The 22,878-nt window shown below is 33.8% G+C and overlaps 2 protein-coding genes across 6 annotated transcripts; both read right to left on the bottom strand.

The window, feature by feature from the left end:
• Window positions 1-1,586: 1,586 nt before the first annotated feature.
• Window positions 1,587-7,169, bottom strand: LOC115983441 (protein-S-isoprenylcysteine O-methyltransferase A-like). 4 transcript variants are annotated; one of them, XM_031106111.1, is made up of 3 exons: window positions 6,711-7,169; window positions 2,638-2,722; window positions 1,591-2,507 (listed from the first exon to the last, which is right to left on the bottom strand). In XM_031106111.1, the coding sequence occupies exons 2-3, from the start codon at window positions 2,717-2,719 to the stop codon at window positions 1,921-1,923; spliced, it is 669 nt and encodes a 222-aa protein (XP_030961971.1). In that variant the 5' UTR covers window positions 2,720-2,722; window positions 6,711-7,169; the 3' UTR covers window positions 1,591-1,920. The 4 variants fall into 4 exon arrangements, with proteins under 4 accessions (XP_030961972.1, XP_030961974.1, XP_030961973.1 ...); XM_031106112.1 differs by lacking the exon at window positions 2,638-2,722 and having other exon boundaries at window positions 1,587-2,637; XM_031106114.1 differs by lacking the exons at window positions 2,638-2,722; window positions 6,711-7,169 and adding an exon at window positions 4,370-4,483 and having other exon boundaries at window positions 1,587-2,637.
• A 2,095-nt stretch (window positions 7,170-9,264) lies between these two features.
• Window positions 9,265-20,116, bottom strand: LOC115984384 (protein transport protein SEC16B homolog). 2 transcript variants are annotated; one of them, XM_031107420.1, is made up of 14 exons: window positions 19,980-20,116; window positions 17,840-19,727; window positions 17,391-17,711; window positions 16,648-16,764; window positions 16,241-16,363; window positions 15,953-16,120; window positions 13,793-13,918; window positions 13,550-13,684; window positions 13,123-13,250; window positions 12,897-13,005; window positions 12,509-12,817; window positions 11,014-11,157; window positions 10,632-10,933; window positions 9,265-10,448 (listed from the first exon to the last, which is right to left on the bottom strand). In XM_031107420.1, the coding sequence occupies exons 2-14, from the start codon at window positions 19,583-19,585 to the stop codon at window positions 9,917-9,919; spliced, it is 4,260 nt and encodes a 1,419-aa protein (XP_030963280.1). In that variant the 5' UTR covers window positions 19,586-19,727; window positions 19,980-20,116; the 3' UTR covers window positions 9,265-9,916. The 2 variants fall into 2 exon arrangements, with proteins under 2 accessions (XP_030963280.1, XP_030963279.1); XM_031107419.1 differs by having other exon boundaries at window positions 17,840-19,682.
• Window positions 20,117-22,878: the final 2,762 nt, after the last annotated feature.

Raw genomic sequence — 22,878 nt, 5'->3', positions numbered from 1 at the left:
TATTAAAAAAAAAAGGAGTTCTTTTTTTTTTTAACCTTATTTAAAAAAATTTTACAATATTTTTATAACAAATGATGTGTGTGTGTGTGTGTGTTTTTTTTTTTTTTAATAATTTTTGATAGTTACAGTAGTGCTTGAACTCAAGACATTTCCGTTGAAATGCAGATAATTCTAATTGAGCTACTAGGCTCTTGGCAAAATAAACAAAGTCTCAAATCTCAATTCATCATAAGTCCAAAAAAAAAAAAAAAAAAAAAAAAACTAAGATTACACCTGGACTCACCACAAATCAAAATAATATTGTTGTGACGTTTGGTTAGAATATGATTGGCTCAATATATTTTGGGGTTAATGTGAAAACTATTAATTTGGAGCATTTTTATATTTAAATATAATAATAATAATATTATTATTATTATTATTATTAATTAAACATCTATTTTCCTGCATGTAAAGTTTTTTTTCTAGATCAAGTTTTTGATGTGTTAAATTTATTTTTCAATTGGAGTAGAGGCGGAGCCAAGGGGGTGGGGTGGGGGGCAATTGGCCCCTTGACCAACCCAAAAAATACCCTAATACTTATTAAATACCATTGCCTACTTTTTGTTTTTGGGTTTATAAAATGCCACTCTATTTCTTTGGTCTTGAAACAGAGCACAACTTCTAAACGAACTACTAAGAAACCTCAAGTCCTCCATTAGCATGTCTTGCTTTGAATTTTTTAGTATGTCCCTACCATATTATAATTTGAACCTTTTATAAGTATTAACCAAAATAATAGAAATTCACATATATTACACTCAATATTTATCTAACTACTAACAGTTGATTCATAACTTAAGTTTTGGATTTAAAAAATTAAAAAATAGATCACTCATGTGAGAAATATCTCAATAGTTAAATACAATATTATGAATAAGCTTTTTTTTGTAGAGTTTATTTAGTTATTTACTTTTTTGTATAATTACATTAAATATCACTTAGTATTTAAATGAATAACTTTTAATTTTTCAAATTGGTCTCAAATATTATATATTCACATAATGTGTATAAGTACGTGTAGAATATATAAATTCCCTCTCCCAACTCAAATCCTGGCTCCACCGACTTGGATACTGAAAAGGTAGTGTATATATGTGACCTTTTGAAAGAGGTTTGTCTTTTAAACATCATGGGCAATACGATTTTCTGTGTCACACGTAACTTTTCTGCTTTGGATCATTGGGCCTGTGCTTGTTTTCTTTTGATTTTGTCATAAATTCATGATGGCAACAATGATTTACAATTTCGACTGTGTACGAGCGTAAATGGAAAGGTGAATATTGGCCCTGCATAAAATGAAGATATTTTAGAATAGCATCAATTGGATTTCATTGCATTATTCAAATCAATCAGTGCTTTTTTTTTCTTTTCTTTTTTTTAACTTTTTAAGGAGGTGGTGTTGCAATAGCAATTGGCTAAACAATATGAGTGGTCCACCCCAAAGTATTTGGAACAATAAGAGGGATACAACCCCGCTTTATAGTCATTCTAAAATGTATTAGAAACTTGTTAGTCAATCAAAAGTTTACTAAACTTTAACTGCATGATATATTATTCATACTAGGCATGTTTGATGGGAACAAAATAAAAAATTTAATATTCCTAACTCCTAATTCCTGAAGACAAGCCTTGTGTCTTTCTCCCAACATGAACAATAACTACAAGAATCTAGCTTCAGAATTACTACCAAGCATAAAGCTGCAATAAAGGAAGTAAATAACTTGGTCACTCTTGCAAACCATTGATCAGTTCAGCTTCAAGGAAATTTCGAGTGCTTCAATGAAACAAGAAGCCAAATGCAACCCAGATCACAGAATCTACACATCCTCACTTTCTAAATGGCACCCTGGCAAACCCAGCCCACAGAACATCAGATCCTCACTTTACAAATGGCACCCCGGAAGGAACACCTCGGGCATATTCATCATAACTCGAACCAAAAAATTGCCTCAAGAAATACTCTTCATATGGAATCCGTTGTGCAAAGAAGCGCCAAACAACAATTGCAAATCCAATCGTCGATATGGGATTACAAAGCATTATCTGAGTACCAACCGACCAAATGAAGAAACCACAATATGCAGGATGTCGTATAAATCTATAGATTCCATGAGTAATCAATCTGTGATTCTCCTCACGATTGGTCCTAATAAGATGTGTGAATGAATAACCAGCAGTAATAATTGCTGCTTTCCTTATTATTTCGCCAACTATAACCATTACAAGGCCCAAGTTACTAATCCACCAGTATTCCTTCATCCCAGGAAATAACACAATTTCAATTAAGTACTCCAGCAAAGAAAAGAACATTGCTGCAAGATAACTTGGGCTAATCAGAAGAGACTTAAGATTAACATTTGATTTCCCATGAACGGCGAGTGCTAAAATGTATTCAGAACTGTGAAAGAAAATTATCGAGAGGAACATCTGAGATAACTGTCTGTAAGCCGTGTAACTGAAGATTTCTGTCATTTTTGGTAAATAAATGAAGTCAATTTTTGTCTCAGATGCAATGCAGTGAGAACTATAGCATATAGCTCTCTCAATAAAGGACTAGGATGAATAAACAGGAACTTTTTGGTGTAAGCTTCAGACCTGAAAAAGATGCAGAGCAATACAACGTTAATATGGTAATCTGAACCTCCAAATCACCCCAAAGATGCTTCAAGAAAGACATCTCCTGCCAAAAAGAACAATGATCATAACTAGAATTTAGAGACCTGTGTAAAAACTATAAGGACACATTTTTCCAACTTCCAACGCGATGCCCCTAAAAAAGAAACATGGTATCTGCAAGTAAGCAGAATACTTTTCAGGTAAATTGAATAGAGGTAGCTTACTTGTTAAGGCATCAAGTGGTATTAGGGGTCTCGCATATAACTACTGAAAAAAAAAAAAAAAAAAAAAAAAAAAAAAAAAAAAAAGGAAGAAGAAGAAGAAGAAGAGAGAACGGGATAGAATTGATATGAACCAATGGAGGAATTGCTCATAACCTCAGCAAAACCAAGAGAAATCCTAGATTGTTTAAGTAAAAATAATGCAGAAAAAACTTCAGAAATACTACAGGTTAAGGATTTGAAATAAATGAGACATTCGTGTAAAAGTTAGAGTTGAAAAATGGGAATAGTGGACATCAAGGAACCTAAAAGCAAATATTTCAGCTATCTTGGATCATCTATCAGAATGTTTCTCACTGAAGAGTAAAGTGAAGACATAGTAGAAGACTGTTCCAGAAAAATCCCTGCCTAATAAAAAAACAATTTTGTAATCAACCATAGTTCATGGCACAATAGGATGAATCAGAAACAAGTCCATATTATTGACACAGAAACCAAATTTAGAAACTGAAAAAGTAAAAACAGAAATAGATAGACATGAATAACAAAGGCTAGAAAAACAAGACAAGTTACTAACAAAGCAGTAGAGTGGAGTAATGAAGAAGAATAACAACCTAATTGAGAAGAGCTACTTCAATCGCTGAAATGAGACTAGCACCAAATAATATTCTAGAGGATAAAGAGAGACTAGCATGATTAAAGAGTGGGTGTGAATTGTTAATTCATGATTCCCTAATTGAAAATATTGTTCCTTACAAAGCAACACTAGATGTATGACTGCTCTTACCATTTTTTTTGATAAGTATGACTGCTCTTACTAAGTAATGGGTTAATGATTACATTTACACAATTAGAAGTTCATGTCTTTACCATCCATGCAAAACCTGTCCTAAATCAGATCAAGGAGAAACCATTCCTACATAGGAAAAAACTAATAAATTCATGATTTAATTCAAGTGTTCATGTTTTCCATATGGCACATCCATTAACTACAAATATCACTAGTGAGAAGGCTAAAAAATTGAACTGTGTTCACTATAAATTTGGGGAAAACATAAATCGAACTGGTCATTCAGCCACTAAATATAATCTTAAAGGACCTTCATTAAATTTAAATGCCCATTGAAAGAATACAAAAGACATCATGGAACCCAAAGCATGGGTAGCAATATTGGGAGGAAAAGGCCCAGATTCCAACCAAGAGAACCTCCTCATTGCACTACAAGAAATTCTGGTTTGACTAAAAAAATAAAATAAAAAAGATCTATACAAATATTGACTCCATAAATAGCTCCAGTCAGTTTGGATTAGATTCATTCCACTCCCCATCACCACTCTCTGTGAGAAAATGGAACAGCATGAACATAGAGTAAAATTTTTATATTCCACAACTGCCACAAAAAAGCAATACTAAGGTCCATTTCAAACCCAGCTAACAAACCTTCAAATTGCCAAGGCAATATTATAAAAGTCACCAATAAGAAACTAACCCATAGATAAGGGGGGGAAGTGCTTTTTCCTAATTGGAATTGTTGGGAAGATGTAGGGAGTTACTTTTCTTTGTCACCCAATCTGTGACAAAAACGGAATTATTAAAATATATCATTCACAGTCATCCATTGATTTTTTTTTTTTTTTTAATTCTTGAAAGCTGAACCCTATCTATAGTTGTAGAATCTGACCTTCAGGATGACTATTTTTCTACAGTATCCATTATCAAATCAATTATTCCCACAAACAAATTGAAACTCGAAACTCAAGATGCATAATTTTCAGCCCTTCTGTTTGGCTCTTGACTCTTACTCTATTCTCCTTAGGAAATCCTTTTCTTTCTTTTCTCTTTTTGGTCCTGTCCAAACAGTTTTGGAGCCTTTCAATTTGTACTACTCATAGTCCTAGATCGTCTTGGCACCCCAAACACCATAGCATGAGCTATGAGCAGCTCCGAAAAATGAGACCTACTTAAAAAAATTTCCCAGTAATCTGATCATATGTGAAATCAGGTCCCTACAGATTCAAAACAGGCTCAGGAACCAGAATTGATCCTCTGTTCACCTCCTCAGAAGTGAGAAAGTGAGTAGCAACCTAAAAAAGCCCTCCCTTTCCATAACATAGAAATTATCTCCACATCTTTATTCTAATACAGAGTAGCATTTTCAAGTACCCTTAGTAATCTTATCATCACTGTTTCATACTGCCACAATATATCAATACATCATATTATTCGTATCCAGGGCCGACCCTAGGCTTAGGCCAATTAGGCCATTGCCTAGGGCCCCCTTACTAGAGAAGGCCCCAAATTTGGGGGCAAATTATTTATTTATTTATTTTTATATATAAATATTTTTGGGAGATATTAAAACATTTTAGTTTACATTTTTTTTCACTATTAAGAAAGCTTAAAGAATTAAGTAATGATAGAGATAGAGATAAGAAAAATTTAAATAAATAGATCTTACAAATAGACGTGTTACTAATCACAAGTAATTCAAATAGAAAAATGTTAAAAATACTATAAATTTTATTACATAACTTTTATTTATTTAATTAATTTTATACAAAATAAAAATTATATTCTAGCCTAATCTAAGTATATATGTGTGTAACTCTATTCTAGAGACTTAAATCTCGGCCATTACCCCCCATACCCCACAAGAACTTATATTTGTGGAGTAATCACTACACCAAAGGTGTGTGGTGATCTCCATAACTTTTATAACTTGATGTGACAATGAATATGATAGGTAGATTTCAACAAACTTGTGGAGTGATCACTTCACCGAGGGTGCGTGGTGGTCTCCATAACTTTTATAATTTGATATGACAATGAATATGATAGGTAGATTTCAACAAACTATTGAATGCATTTTTGAATGAATATTTGTGATTGATGATATATCTTTATAATTCTCATGTTGTAAATTTTATAATATTTCTAGTATTTTTGTAAGCCTTATGTCATTGATTACATTTATTACAACACCAGTTTGTAGTAAAATTTGTTATAACTTTAGCATTTTCTCAAATATATATAAAAAAAAAAAAAAAAATCAAAAAGAGTAAAAGGAACGGATTTTTAAAAAATTATTATATTATTATTTAAGTGATAACATAAAGGCCCATTTGAAAATTTTGCCTCCGAAACGCTTAGGCCGGCCCTGTTTGTATCCCAAAAAACATGAAACAATGAATTTTGAATTTAGAAACTATAAGCCCAGCGACACAAATTTTCACAACTACCAAAGTGACATATTGTAGTTGATGACATGCTTTGTAAAGTGATGTAAGTGGTGGATCCATTTGAAAGTGTGATGTTGCACTATTCACAACTTGACATCTCAGCGAGTTGTGAAAAAAAATTATGAAAAATGTTCTGTACCTAGCATTTTAGAAACCCAAACAACAGAAAATCTCAACAGACCTTTCCAATCCCATTTCTTTTTTTCCTAACAGGGAAAAATAATATGAGAATAGAACCAACTTCTATGAGTAACCCATGTCATTGAAAATACAGGAAAAATAAAAATAGAACCTAATTTGATTATTCTCTTCAAACAGCACAAACACAATGCACAAATCACAACCCAGAATCCTATCAAATGAACCAAATCACATAATAAATTAATGTACTCATAAACATAAAAATAAGGAATTCACTTTCTGGGGTTTCTCAGCACCACAAAAAATATTATCATACCCAACATTTTCTCATTTCTCTTATAGCAATAGCACACTAAATAAATCATAACCCAACAGTCTAATCAAACACATCAAATCTCAAACTTTATATAGAATTCATAATATAATATGAAGATTTGAGTGAGAGATTACCTGAGTATTGAATGATAGTTCACTTTACTTAGACTTCACAGTCCCAGATACAGTTTCCTCACTCGAAGGTGGTCGTCAAAAGTTGAGCTTGGTCGGCTTTTCTTACAACCTTGTCAGCTTTGCAATTTGGTCATGTTCCAATAGGGGCTAGAGCTAGACTATGCTTGAGGTTATATATATATTTATGTTGGGTTTTTATAGTAGAAACTAGAAAAAACAACCACCTATTTGATTTTGGGGGTACTTAGCACTTTGTACTCCCAAACTACAGGTTGATCTCTCTGTCTTCGTCCGTGAAGGGTTGTGGTTTTGAAAGGAAAAGAAGAGGTGGGTTTGAACGGCGGAGTGGCGTAGACGTGGTAGAGGAGGAGTGGCGGAGACTGGGTGGGCCGGCGGTGGAGACAGGGGAGGGTTTAGGGACTGAGAACAGCTACGATCTGTGGAGAGAGAGAGGAAACAGAATAGAATTTGGACCATTTAAATATTGGAGACCATTGGGCTCCGTATTACTTTGGACCCAATTTTTTTTTTTTTTTTTTTTTTAAATCTAGACACAAATTCAATAGAATTTTAATTTATGGATCCGTTATATAATGATTTTTTTTAAATGATAAATTTTAGTTACAAAATAAATATTATTACATATTTTGAAATTTTAATCGTTGAATTGTATGTTATTTACATATTTTAATACACATTAAATTTTGTATTAATCATATATTAATTATTATATAATTTATAAGCTTATATTTTTTGCATAATTTTAAACTACAAAAATTTACAATTTAAACATTTTATTGATAACATAGCCATTGATTTTTAATTTTTTACAAATTTTGCAAGTATAGAGAATATAAAAAGAATATGTAATCCAATGGTGGATTTATCAAAATTTACCTCCAATAAAAATATATTGAGTAAGGCTAAAACCAATTTTGTAGCTAAATTTTATCTTTTTTTTTTTTTTTTAAGCTTAAATCCACAAAATACGTTGTTAGTTGAGCTAATTGAAGTTTGGAGCTTAGACCCAAACTTTGACCTTTTTGATAAATTTTTAACTAGTTTTTTTTTTTTTTTTTTTTTGGTTTGTCTGGAATTATTTATATATAATGAGCTATGCTACTGGCACAATAAAAGGTTGAAGTGTTACTCGGTCATCCTCCTTTACCCTTTTTTTTTTTCATCAAAAAGGAAAAAAAAAGTTTGAAGTGTATATGGAATGTTTGTGGTGATTTGGTAAGTGTGTAATGTTTAGGGAAACATTCTATGCTCTTTTAAGAACGAAAACATTTTCTATTCTACTTAGCTTATTTTTCATTGACCATAGAAAATATCTTCCATTTATTTGCATTTTTTCACCATACCAAACATTAGAAAATGTGAAAAATATTTTCTATCAAAATAAACTACGTGAAAATGAGATTTGTATAATACAATTTTATGGGGTGTAAGTACCATTTCACATATCAGAAAATACAAAAATGTTTTATGTGAAAACAAAGTGTAAATGAGATTTTGTGAAATGCATAGAATTTTTAGGGGTACAAGTATTTTTTTTTTCTCTCTATTTTTTGGGGTAAAAATTAGATTCATTCAACAAAACTAAGGAACATGAGATGTCTCAAGCAATACCTATTAAGAAACATCTCATTGAGGTCATCCTCATATAAAATAATAGTTAAGTCCATAGACTGTCATACAAAATAAAATTCAAGACTAGAATCACGTGAACTTGGATTAATTTTACAAATATTTTTTTTATATATATAATAAAAAAGGAATTACATGTACTTGGATTAAAAAAAATTCTCTTAATACAAAAGAGAAATGTTATGTCTACAATATTTTCAGAACAAATTCTAAGTAATAAGTTATTATGGATGGGCAAATAAGTTGATTAGTTCTCATCCTAACTAAACAGCATCTGCCTGCAATCATTCGGAATAGGCGACAGAATGTCATTGTCACATAAGAAGAGTTACCTAAAACATCAACAATAGATCTAGTAGCATCTAACTCTACTTCTATAGCAGTAAAATTACCTCCCCCACCCCACTATCTAGCTATCACCTTTGCGCATAATAGAGGAAATTCAAAACTCCATACCCTTCGAGGAAGCTCTCTGCCTTATGAAGCACAAAATGATGATTTTTAGTCTGGCTCACGATCTGAGCACTATATGAGTCTAGAAGAACTAGTAACAAACAAGTGATGGGAGACAGGGAAGGCTTCAATGTTCGTCCAGTGATCAGAAAGGGTTAGAGTGGCGATCAAATGTTCTGGCTTCTGGTTGACGTTAGGTCCCTAGGGATTTTTTAGTTACTACTTTTCTGAGAGTTTATAGAGGGTATTGAGTCTATTGACTTTCGATTTTCTCCACAATAAAGAGATGCAAAATAAGAAGAAGGCTAAGAGGAAGCAATTCAAGGTAAGATTAAATTTATAATTTAAAAAAAAAAAAAAGAAAAAAACAAAGAGAGAGGTAAAGTAGAGTAGAGATTCTCAGAATTGATCCATTACAGCTTTGATGTGTTAAATTTCGCTAAGATGAGACTAACATAAAAAACTGGAAATAATTCTTCACTTTTTAATAATTTGACAGTTGAGTCGGGATTTAGCCTGTACAGAACTCTGTTGAAAATACGATAATCATCAGTAAGTGCCAATTGAGCTACAAGATATTCCCTTAATCAATAGCCAGCCTCAACTTTAATAAAACGTTGGACACGAACTGTATGCCTCCATTTTCAACATTTAATTGTATTTTCATATTTTGACCAGTTTTGATAACAATCATTCATTAGCAGAATTTGTATATCCTTTTTTCTTTTCCTTTTGCAATTTTCGGTAAGCAGTTTTAGCCTTGATAATAGAAAGAAGGGATGCTTTCTTCTGATCCTCATCTTCCTCGAGGCAATCTAGCTCTAATAAATCAACAAAGGGCCACAGAGCAGTGCACCATCACAAGCCCAAATTGCTTCAATGGCAATGGGCTTCTCAAAGGGCAACTAGAACAGTGAACATCATATGTTGATCTAAGATGTATAAGAATTTCCAATGTGGCTAAGGGACTTCACCAAAAATCTGAACTCCCCCATAACTGCCATCCTCCATCTTCAATCCTTATAGCAAGATGAGGAGACAAGTATGCTCTTTGACAAGCTTTATCAGGAGAAGCAAAACTACAGAGAACTGTTCGTTAAGCCTCAAAGTTCAACTTCATGAAGATCATCTCTAGAACTATTACGACTCGATGGAAACTGCACTGATAAAGGGTCACCTGGCCTGTACAAAGATGGAGATATACTGAGGACTTCTCCTAAAGGTTTTACTTCATTCATCATTGAAGGATTCCATCCATCACTAAGGTTTCCACTCCATGATGCTGTACGCCGTGAGGGAGGGGGAACTAAGCTAGTTCCATGTGCCATTGGCCCTGTTTTCCTTTGTACAATATTATCCATGCTAGGAAACCGCTGCAGACTCATTGATGGCAATGTTGATTTTTGTGTGGAAGAGATAGAATCCTCTTTAAATGAAGTAGGTGGATTGGCATTGTTTAGAGTAGCCTCTTGCATGCTTTCTCCAGGTGTCTGAACTGTCTCCACAACAGAAGCTACTGGAGCAGGGATGAAAAATTTAGGATTGGAACCACCCCCAGGTTTAGCAGCTGGAATAGAAGGTGTCTGGAACAAATTTGATGGGGTCCCACCACCCTTATTGAATGTGTCAACATACCTGAAGAAATTAAAGTAAGTTTTACATATATAATCAGGAATGGTTATGAAAAAATGCAAACCAAATGGACTTCCTGGTGGCCACCCTATTACAACACTGAAACACGTGCGCACACACAAACACACAGAGAGAGAGAGAGAGAGAGAGAGAGCAGAGTGCAGAGAAGTTTTCCAAAGCCTATACCTTGAGCGAACACCCATCCGTCCACGTGCAGAGAACTGGTTTGAACCAGGTGGAATAGGTGGGATCCCCGAACTTCGTTCAGAAGAGATTGGGCTTTTGGTTTCAAGCCCCAATTCCAAGGGAAATCCTCCGGTTTTTGGTGCATCTTTCACGTTGTAATCTGGCATTCCATTCTGAAAAGCTGCAGTTGTTGGTGGAGGTGGTAGCGCAGCCTCCTCAGGTGGAGGAAGTTCAGCGCCTTCTTCAACCCATCTCTTAAGCTTTTCATCATAATAGAATCTATTCTTCTCACCCAATTTAGCCTTCACAAGAATATTGGGAAAAGTAAGTTCTCAGGGTGGTGCAAGAAAATGATCTTAAAGGGGGAAGTTACTTCACATACCTGCCGGTCTGGTCTGGATCTCAAGACCAATCCCACAGTCTTTTGGAATAGCTGTGAGCCAAAACGACCAAAACGAGATGACCCACCTGATGCTGATGCCTTTCCTTGCGTATCAGAAGAGTTTGTTTCCTTAGATGAATCAACCTGATTGAAGAAAAAAAAAAATCTGACGTAAGAAGTTTATCCCTACCCCTCATCTCTCATTTAAATCTAGGTTCACATTACATCCAACAGAGCCTCCTAATAATTGTGTTTACTAGTTACTGATTCAATAATTCTTTACCCATGCCACAATGCCTAAGCTTCACCTCACAATAGGATAATAATTCACAACCCTCCTCCTTAAGCATAACACATCTCTTCATTATTCACATATGATATCTCCACAAACGCCATCCCAATTTTCATAAATGTGTTTACAACGGTAAGAAATTATAATAAGCAATTTGTAGGGATGGTGATGAGTACTGCCCTCTGCTTTAAAGAGTAGGGATGGAAAGGCCATTACCATAATCAGGATGCATATGGGGATTGGTTAAGAACTCTAATCATCTCACTTATGGAACAGGGATGTTTTGTCCACCCCAGCCATTCCCATACATAATTTTATGTATCTTCAATATACCATAAGTAAGGCTAGACAACTGTATGAGCTTTGTGTGTATGCATATGTGACATTCACGCACCTTCTTTAATTCAGTAAACCCGTACAGTGCCACCCTAATCAATTAGGATGAGAATCCTCTAAGAGTTCAAAGGGTAAATCCACTGCGGACTTCCTAAAATCCAATACAACCAATGCGAAATGAGTATATTGAATTTCACCACTTCACTAGCAATTAAACAATGAAAAAAAATGCAAATTCCACCCTCTAAGTTTGAACAAAATTCATTTCAATTCTCTAACTTTAATTTCATTCAATTGAGTTCTCTAAGTATAGCATTTCCATCAAATTTTGTTATATGTTGTGGTTAAGTGTCCAAATTTTTATTTTTATTTATTGTTTCTTCAAATTTTTTAAATTAAAAAAAAAAATCAATTAATTATTGAAAAACATTTTCCAGAAATTTAAAATAATTAAATTAAATTAATAACAGAAGTTGACAAACAAGCCTTAATTGAATAAACTTATAGAGATTTCAATTGAACGAAACTAAAGTCAGGGAGCTGAAATGATTGTGGTCAAACTTAGAGGGTGCACTTTGCACTTTTGCCTCAAACAAACATTGACTAGTACTATTTTGACATGCATATAATTTTTAATGATGTGACAAAATTCAATCGTCTCATTTCACAATGGATGGATAGGATATCAAGAACTCCATGGTAGAGATAACCTAGGTAGAGTTAGCCCAGGAACTTTAAATTATCTTAATCGACCAAATTATAACTCAATTTTTAAAAAAAATTTGTAAGCAATGTCAGGAAGAAATGCCATCCCGAGAAATGAAGCAATGGACAAAAAACAGAACACCAGCCAGCAAAAATTTCTACCTTCTTAGGAGCACTACCAAAGATTGGCTCCGAGACACTTCTATTAGGCATTTTGTTCTCAGCAGCCCGCTCATATATGGGTTCCACTGAAGCTGATGGCATTAATGAAGACATTGCCATTGTTGATTGACTGTTCGATACTTTAAGGCCTCCTGGTTGAGAAGCATATTCATTATGTTGAGCACCACTATGTGATGTTGAAGGTACAGGTGGAGGTAGCCCTCCAACAACACGATGAGCAGTACTGTCAATGAAGGTAAGCAATTTACCAACCAGTTTGGTTGGAGCCAAATTTGATCCATAACCACCCTGTACATGATATATCTTCACATATAAGAAATCAAACCTCTAGCTTCATTGATGAAAAGAATAAACGTTCGAGAGAAACCTGCTGGTGGGTTCTAATCCGCTCCTCAAGAGACAACACTAATTGTCTCCATGTGTCCACTTCTGGTGCTCTACCAGTCTTGAGAAACTTCAAAATTGCATGGCAGTACCTAAGCCAATATATTGTGTGAAAAGACCAAAGCCCATTTTGCAGAAACCATAATTAACTTATTCATTTTTTTTACAAAGTAAATTAGCATACTTCAATATAAAGCAATCATTCTTACTTCAAAGCATCTGCAACTTTTCCAACTTCAGCCAGCATGTGGGCATATATAAGCTTATATGGCTGAAAAGGTAGGAGGAGAAACTGAGAATTCCCAAGCACCTTTGAGTACTCATGTAATTCTGTCCTCTGCCCACATATTCATAAAGCTTGTTCATTTACATTATTCAGAAAAATAGTTGAGAGGAAAATAAAGGAGTGCAAATGTATTTCCAAATAACTTGGTAACAATGGTCACAATCCACAACATAATCCATGAGCTACCAAAGATGCTGCTTCTTGAACAGACTGAAATTCAAACTTTACAAGCTAAATACAAGCTGCCAATAAGAATCAAAATCACACTTTCTAGATAATAAAATACTGCATCAGCTTTGAAAAATCCTAGTTTAGAATTGATATATAAGACAAAGGGTAATCTAGAACACCTGTATTGCCTCAGGGCTGGCAAATGTTCGTGGAAATTTCAAATGATCTGCACCAATAAGACAGAGTCTTGCAGCATCCGAATATGGTTCAATGCTGGCTTCTGCAACTAAATAACATATGTGTGCAGCAGTAGTCTGTACAATTACATCAGAGTCAGGGAGAGAGCAAAGAAAAACATAGATCTTCCAGTGAAAAAACAAACAGCAAAAGACTCAATATAAATGAAAGCACATGTTACGTACCTCCCCATGCTCCTTCCATAGGCAATCTCCTAGATGAATGATGACAAGCTCATCATCTTTTGTTCTATTTGCAGTTATGACAGCTAAATTCTCTTCCCATTCCTCTAACATGCAGTTAGCCCCACTCTGTAGTACACAATATAAGATCATTAAACTAGATGAAGCTGTTTCATAAAAACAAATAAATAAATCAAAATTATAACCAAAAAAAAAAAAAACCCTAGCTGAAGCAAAATTATTTTGAAGAACTAGAAAGATATAAATCAACAAATACACGTGTTCAAGGGTTCTTATTTTCATCATATTTTTAGGGCTGGGAAAAATGTTAGAAAAAAATAAATAAATTTGAGTATTACATGTTATCGGCACTACTTGTAGCTAAGGACTAGGATCTCATACATTTATTATGCATCTGATGCAAAGCAATTCGATTTTGTTTCCCCAAGCTTCACAATGTATTGATTTGACATACATAGTTCAATTTAAATCCAGATTGAGCTTCCTTCATGCCTTAATTTCCATGGATAAAAAACATATGTCACAGAGGAAGCTAGAGTTCCCACCCTTAAGATTCATAATCCTCCCCCAACAATACCATAACTTACTATTTGTACACCTCAATGCTAAGAATAGATGAGAGATTCAAAACAATAGATCAAAAGGTCTCACATCCATTAGAACCCTGTACATTGTTTTCTACCACTACCCACAACTTCAGCTTCAATTCTGCTCACCATATAGACATTATTATATTCAAAAAGGTTTTTTTTTTTTTTTTGATAGTATTAGTACTCATATTATCACATCACAACTTACCATGCCATATCAATAAGAATATTGGCCATGGGGTAATCTACTAATTTTTCCACTCGTTGCATGATGCTTTCTTGTTAAAATGGTCTCACCTTTTCTAATTGTTGCTGAACTTGTGTGCATTTAGTACCATGAGCATGTATATGGATGTTCACATACATTTTAATTTTACCTAAAAACCTACTAAAAAAGGTTACAACTATCATGATTACAAAGGTCCTGTTTTCCCTTAAACAATTAGGATCCATCATTTGATTTTCTATGAGAACATGGTGTTTTGAAAAATAGGCCCCATTTGGTATAGCAGTTTAACAACATGTTTTCAGTTTTTAAACAACATTATACACATTTTCACACACATTTTCACCTACACGTATTTCCAAAAAATACAAACAACGTTACTAAAGCAACATTACCAAACGGGTATTTCACCAGAAACAGCTTCTAGAATTAAGTTTGGTAGCGCATTTTTACATTGTTTTATGTTTTTATGAATTTTAAAATAGAACATTTTTACCAATCCAAAAAAAAAAAAAAAAAAAAAAAAAAAAACACACAGGCCCAAAGTTTTCCAATTGATTGCATGAAGCCTATAAAACCTTATTCTCCCTGTTTTAGATTTTTCATCTTTTTAAAATAATTTGTCAATTAGCTCTAAATCAAATGGCACTTCCTTCTTCCATGAGAACAGATACAGTGAGTTGTGGGTTCAAAACTCAGTAACAAGATTGTACCTAGTGCACAAGGCTCCTGTTTTGTAGGGCCTAGTAGAGGTTGTTGGTAGATAGCTTTAACCTCAATTTTTAGAGAAGCTAATTCTCGGATTCAAACTTGTGACACTTTCCTTGAATGAATGACACTTGCCATTATACCAAGGTTCAAAGCTCACTGGAAATTCAAAATACTTTAGGGTGTGTGTGTGTGTGTGTGTTTGTGAGAGAGAGAGAGAGAGAGAGAGGGGTTTAATGGATTATGTCCTTAAATTTTGCTTTATAAACCCAAAGTATCTTTCACTTTATGATCTTGAAAACATATGCATTCAAGGAACAATTCCCTATTCACTATATCAAGCTTCAGAGGCAGGATCAGGAATGAGACCTAAGTATTTCACATCTAAAGAAAGGTTTCATGACAAAAAAACACATTCAGCAAAAATAGCAAGCCCAAGTATTTCTTGTCTGTAGCAACATTTTCATGACAAAAAACACATTCAGAAAAAAATAATAATAATAATGATAATAATAATAATAATAATCAAAGTAATCAAAAATAGCAAAGGCAAATAAATTCATCAAGAACAAAAAACATAAAACCTTTTCAGCACAAGTCATTGAGTTAATATATCACCTTGACAGGCTGTTGAAAAAAATCTACAGAACCGGGTAAGGTGCCACTAATAGTGGCACTAGAAAACACTTCTGCAGGCTGCCCAGCAATAAGCAGGCATAAAGTCCGCAAAGGTGATCCAGCTATGAATTGGTTAAGTGCCATTTGCTTCACAGTATCAACATAAAACTGCCAGCGTTTCAAAATGAAAGAAGACATTATCAGCATCAACTACATGTACACTTCTAGTAAGGATTTTTAATATGCAGGGAAGACGTGTGAAGAAAGCTAAAATCTGATGGCAAGAACCTGATCCCCAAGTTGAGATGCAAGAACAAGTGCCGGTCCCCACAGTTGACCTCCCTGTGCACATTGCAAAGCCTCTTTCTTCCTACCAGAGACAAGAAGACTCTGTACCTCAAGTGCAGTAGCCTTGAACAGATCAATTAGTAATGTTAGTTTTAAGAGTCATGTTAACGGATGCTCTTAGGGATATTGTTAATAAACCATAATAAGAATGTTTTGACCCCACTTTCATGGGAAATATAAAAAGTTGTCAACAACATTTATTGTATCATTCTCCCAATAAAATGTTTCTAAAAATAGTTCCTAAAGAGCATTGGTTAACATTTCCCTAGTTTTAAATGGCATTAAAATATTCAATGTCGCAAAAGGCATTAACTACATAAAACTGGGAGAAAAAAAAATATGGATACCTGAATTTGGGCTTCAGAAGGCAAGCTCTGCAAGCAGTGTGCAAGTGCACCATACGCACTCTTTCTTTTGGAAGTTGTAAAGAGCTTAGCAATAGCTGACTCAGGACAATCACTTTCCTAATTAAATTTAAAAAACCAGGAAAGATCAATGGCCAGTAATCAAACTCATGAGAAAAAAATTTGAATTGATGTCTTTGAGTCTTTCAGAGAAAATTTATGGGCTTCACACTTACATTTTACGATACATATTAAGAAATTAAGATTAGAAATATGTTTTATTTTAAAAGTAACCTGTAGCATACAAAACACATCCAATTTAAATGAAGTGTTCAATGAAATACTAACTAGCCAGACACTTCAAAGCATTCAAAACAATAATAAATACAAGTACACTCGTTGATATTTATTTAAATATAAACAGCAGGTAATGGGTGAATAAAAAAATTTGTGATAGGATATTTCATTGTCCCATGAAATTTGAACAGTCTCTCCTTAGTTTAATAAAAAATACATCATCTTTAATGAGGCCAGCAAAAACTCCATTACCATAATTTATGGGAGGGGCTTAATTTTAATAATCCTTGAAAATCTATTGCACTATACTTTCCTAAAGATGGCTGCCCCTCTTGAAATGTTCCATTCATAATGGAAGGTTTTTTTTATTTTTTTTTTTTTCTCGATCAGATATCCAGATAGGTTGTCTGTAAATAGAACTATTAGGAACAATTAATTTCCGATCTTACCTTCAAGGCTTGGTCAGTGCCAAAAGGTGATCGAAGTTTTCCATAATACTGACATGATATTTTCAGCAAAGAAAAAAGCAACCTAAGATCTTCACTTTTCCTATAATCCACAATTGGAGATTCACAGGTAGCAATCTTTTCATCAATCCATTTGTTTAACTCCTTACTTCCAACACTCCCACCAACCAAGGGACCAGGAAAAGATTGTTGGCACAATGCATAAAAATAATCACAAGCACCCAATCCAAAGCTTGAAGAATCATTTTTGTCCATGACAACTTCCATCAAGTTGAGAACATTAAGCACACATCCTACAGAGTCCTTCACATGAGAAAACACCAACACCGATTATAGGCAGTAGCAACACTAACAATAAGTGTTAAATAATTTTGTAGTAAGAAAAGAAAAGTAAAAGTAGATATTGAAATCAGAAGAAAATAAGATCTAACCTGGCTTTCATATGAGTTTCTGAGAAAAGAACTATTATCTTTCATGACTATAAGTTTCCCACCAAAACCAAAAGTGACTAGAGCATGTGGAGGCCGTCCTGCAGATGACCTCCCCTCACTTGGCGCATAAGAGAACTGAGTTCCACTCTGTGGCAGCTGTTGTGAAAAATTCACTGGTTTCTGATTACCCAAGTGAGCAGGTGAGAAATGCATGTGTTGATTTAGGTCCTTGGCCTGATTTTGGTGCTGATAAAAATTTTCATCAGGAATAAAGCTTTGAAACTCAGCAACCCTACGGCCGCTGTCAACACTTTGATTTGGCTGTTCATACTGAGCAAGTGATCCACGAGGAACGAACCCCGACTGTTGATTCACAGAATCAGTTAAATGACCAGTGGAACTGTAATGGTTCCCTAATTTCTGGTTTTCAGTAAACCCAATTGTGTCGCTCTTTGCAACATGTTGAGTTTGCCACATATTCACAGTTTGGTTATTGTAATTGCTCGCAGATCCATCCCAGTTTGCAACATGTTCTTGACTAACTAGACTTTGTGACTGATGATTCTCCACATTCTGATTTTGATATTGCTGATTATAATCTACACTTGTTAACTGATTTGAAGCTGGAGTGTATGTTTCCAACAATTTCCATTCTTTAGTGATGCTGTCATAGTACCAATCAGGATAATTGGGATCAAATACCATATGAGCTGGGTATTGCATATTTCCTTGGGAAATCTGATTCCAGTTAGAGACACTGCCAGTTGTACATCCGTCATCCACAGTTCCAACAACAGACTGAGCCTGAGCTGTTTGCTGCTGATAATAACCACCTACTGTGTGGTCTGAAAGAACTGCATCTGCATTTGCATGATCATTTGCATTCACATTAATATCAGCACTTGAACTTGCATTTGCATCATAACCCTCCAACTGATACCATTGCCCAGTGTTTGTGTCGTACTTCCACCCTGGATAAAGATTTTCCCAATTCTGACTGCTACTCAAATCCTGACCATCTATATTCTGCCCCGTAACTGCCCCATAGTATTGACCTTCTTGATGTTGCCCATAATTGGAGGCCCCCAAATCAGCAACTGGGTTTTCCGAAACACCATCCACAAAATTAGATTCTGTCCCCAACTTGCCCATATTCATCACATTCTCAAATGGGTCTTGCGAGTTATCTTTCAACTCACTAAAGAATTCCGAGTACGTCCCAAATTCACCACCATTATCATCCACCTCCGACTCAAATGAACTCCACTGAACAACTTTCACACCCGTTCCCACAGACACGCTACTCTCACCCACTGAACTATGCAATGCACCTTCCTCCCCTTTCCCCACTTCGCTACCCTCATTTGTTTCATTGGGTATCACTACTGATGGAACGCTCTCTTCGCCAACCACACTATTAGACTCGTCAGTATTACCGGGTACCAACGAATTGCTCACTTCACCAACCACATTTTCCTCATTGGCATCCAATGATGCAGCAGACACAACCAAATCTTCATGGCCCATTTCATCATTGACCTCAAGAACATCATTGCCACCAGAGTCAACTCCGGCAGCCCCCACTTCGCTAATCCTTATATTAGAAACCGCTTTTGCCTCATCTAAAGCGTCATTCTTTACAACACTAGGCACAGATCCAGTAAATTCAATTTCATCATTAACAAGTTTATCAAAAAAATCCTCATCCGTATGATCCTCCACCTCAAATGGAGGAGAAGAAGCCATCTATTATCTATATATATTTATACAATAACACCCCAAAGCCTCAAACAAAAAAACCCACAACAGAATCAACTCCAATCAATCCTACTGTTCACAATTCCTTCACAAAACACAAACACATTGACAAATTTTGAGCTATGAATTTCTGGGCAATCCAAATTTGTCACAAAATAAATAAACAAATTACCATTGACCCATCCGAAACAAACCCAAAACACAAAAGATCTAGGGGCTTATAGTTTGTACAATCTCTTAAAAAACTCTATTTTGACTTTGGTCTTGGCATGGAAAATTTTCAGCCAAAACCCACACAAAAAAAAAAGTGCTTGCAAATTGCAATTAAAGCATTTGATTGAGTGATAAAACTTCAAATGATGAGAGAATGAGAATTGCGTACCTGTCAGATTAAAGGGTACAGAGAGAAACACAGAGAAAGAGAGAGAAATGGGCAACTGAGACAAAACATGGATTTGGCATAGCAATAGCAGTAGTGGGAAAATGGGAAAACAAGAGAAAACACCGCACCCACCAAAAAGTTTATAAATTTTGGGTTTTTTTTTTAATTTTTTAATTTTAATATTATATAATATATGTTGCTCCACGTGCCACTGGTGTATGAGTTTTTTAGGTACACGTGATCATGGGTCTCTTAGTGGAAAAATGATGGGTAGGTATGTTGATTTATAGATTTTACTTGGTTGACTTTTCTTTTCTTTTTTGTTTCATTCAAGATATAGTTTAGATATAATTGGCATTATATTAGATTACTATATGAATTAAATTTAATCTAATTATACCCTTGAGCGGGTACTTGTGTGGTGTGGTGTGACGTTAATCCAAAAGTTCCAAGTTAGATTTATTACATTATCGATACATGAGATTTCTAGATATTTCATGAATATAATAAGTTAAACAGTCTTGTCAAAAGTTAGAGTACTACTTTCTTATATATATATAAAATAAATAAATAAATATTCTAATATCGATAAAATTCTTTTTTTTTATAATGTGTTTAAATTTAATTATAGTACACCTTAGAAACTATACCTATCCTTTCATTTATTATACTTGCCAAAAATAAACATTCCAAATTCTCAACTTTTTTCACAAATTTTATCTTAAATCTTCACATATTAGATTGTGATTATGACTGGTTGCTTGTCATTTTAAATCTTTAATCTTCATATAAACATTCTAAAATTACGATTGGCTGCCTATTACTTTCACATAAATTTATCATATTTTTCCATCACTCTAGACAACGACATCAAATAGTTGTGAAATTCGGTGTGGAATAGGCTATGGTTCTAGAATTTGTCCTAGTTGTATGGAATCCTAAATCTTTATCTTAGAAAAAAAAAAAAAAGATTTTAGTTTGAATATCTTTACTATAATTGCCATAAACTACAACCAATTCAAGACAATTAAGCTATATATACATCGTTAGTCATTACTATATATAGAAACTCAAGATCTTTGTGATGAACTGATGATGGTTAGTTTTGAATCTTTTGAAAGGAAGATGGGGATAGTGAGGACATCAATGAGTGATGGTAGATTGGTGACTAGTAGTACACCATGGTATTTATGCAAATGTATTGTAAGATCTAGTTGTGGTTTTGACCTTAATACTTAGCCAAAAAAAAAAGGCTTTTTATATAATGTCTTGCCAAATAAATTCAAGTCACCTTCTCACCCTCTCCAATTGTTCTGTCAACAATAGATAATGATACTCCAATCCCAATGACATTTTGTATTAATCACTTATCGTTTTTACATAAGGTTGAAATCCACAATTAGGTTAATACAATATTACGCATAGAATGGGTTTTAATGTATTTTTTTGTGTTCCTTCATATACTCTAAGAATAATTTCTCAATGTACTTATTTTTAACTAAATGGATAGATAAATGTCTTTAGCCAAAAGTTAAGTATACTTGGTAGAAAGTTAAGACAGACGGTTTTATATATATATATATATATATATATATATATATATTGAATTATTCATATCGAACAAATATAGATTTGCCTTATCAATTTCTAAAATAACCATACCTAAACAAATCGATTTTTTTTTCTTTCTCTGCACATAAAATTTGATCCAGTTTCTATTTTTACGCCATTTCTTTATTTTTATTTTTGGTTTTTTACTCTATTTTTAATTGAATTCACATGTACATAATACACATTTATGATAAATATCTCTTCTAGTAAGTATTATCTAGTATCTACAGGCCTCCCATTATCTGGTTTTGCCACTATATATCCCCTTCATTGATTTATATTATACTATAAATTAAGAATAAACAAAAATCGGAAAAATGTACACTTTAAGTTTTCAAAATTCAACTCAATGTTCACATTTTCTTTTTATATGTGGACCTTACTTAGTAATCTCAAGATTCTCAACGAAAATCACACCGCTGCATCACACCAGCATGTGTAATGCCCATTTCAATTATTTGCCTATTTTCTCAGGTCTAAGGGAAGTTGTCATTACCGCTTGTGGGACAGGGGTTCATTTATATATATATATATATGTTATGGTTTTCAATTAGTTAACCAATTTAATCAAGTTATACCTTATCCCAACATGTTTTACGAGTCCTACATTCAAGCTATGGTTACATTTGTCACTCATTCTCATAGGTCTAAGGGAAGTTGTCATTACCGCTTGTGGGACAGGGGTTCATTTATATATATATATATATATATATATATATATATGTTATGGTTTTCAATTAGTTAACCAATTTAATCAAGTTATACCTTATCCCAACATGTTTTACGAGTCCTACATTCAAGCTATGGTTACATTTGTCACTCATTCTCATATAACAACATCACAAATTGGAAAGAATGGAAAGGGATACAATAAAACACTTTCTTTCTTTTTTTTTAAAGAAGAATCAACTATTAATGATACTTTACAAGTAGGAGTAAAGAGTTTTAATGAAGAATCAATACTTAATGATACTTACAAGTAGGAGTAAAGAGAAAAGGCACTGGGCAATATAGCGAGGTGAATGTGTGAGTGTGAAGCAACAATTTCATTCAATGCTGTCAATTATGATAGTTTCAAAAAAGTTGCAATTGAATCCATGGGTGATGCATAATTGGCATGAAGTCACCGAGTTACTATGAAGGAAGGGTTCCTTTATTGAAAAAGGAGGTGATATAATAAAGAGCCATAAATATGAATGGGATGTTCCATTATGTCTAATAAATGGCAAGACAAAAGTAATCAATCTTTGATAATAATAATAATAATAATAATAAGGTAAAAATATCA

This window comes from Quercus lobata, chromosome 4 (genome assembly GCF_001633185.2).
Source record: "Quercus lobata isolate SW786 chromosome 4, ValleyOak3.0 Primary Assembly, whole genome shotgun sequence".
In the NCBI taxonomy this organism is placed as follows: domain Eukaryota; kingdom Viridiplantae; phylum Streptophyta; class Magnoliopsida; order Fagales; family Fagaceae; genus Quercus; species Quercus lobata.
The sequence above is the reverse complement of the archived record's forward strand: the minus strand, read 5'-3'. Positions and strand labels throughout refer to the sequence as shown.

Bases quoted from the DNA above. Each gene is read 5' to 3' on its own strand.
- LOC115983441 (XM_031106111.1), bottom strand. From the start codon at position 2,719: ATGTCTTTCTTGAAGCATCTTTGGGGTGATTTGGAGGTTCAGATTACC. The intron at 2,508-2,637 runs GTCTGAAGCTTA...CAAAAATGACAG, and splicing joins TTGCTCTGCATCTTTTTCAG to AAATCTTCAGTTACACGGCT.
- LOC115984384 (XM_031107420.1), bottom strand. From the start codon at position 19,585: ATGGCTTCTTCTCCTCCATTTGAGGTGGAGGATCATACGGATGAGGAT. The intron at 13,919-15,952 runs GTGATATATTAA...TGTGTACTACAG, and splicing joins TTTTTCAACAGCCTGTCAAG to AGTGGGGCTAACTGCATGTT. The intron at 10,934-11,013 runs GTATGTGAAGTA...ATTCTTGTGAAG, and splicing joins GATCCAGACCAGACCGGCAG to GCTAAATTGGGTGAGAAGAA.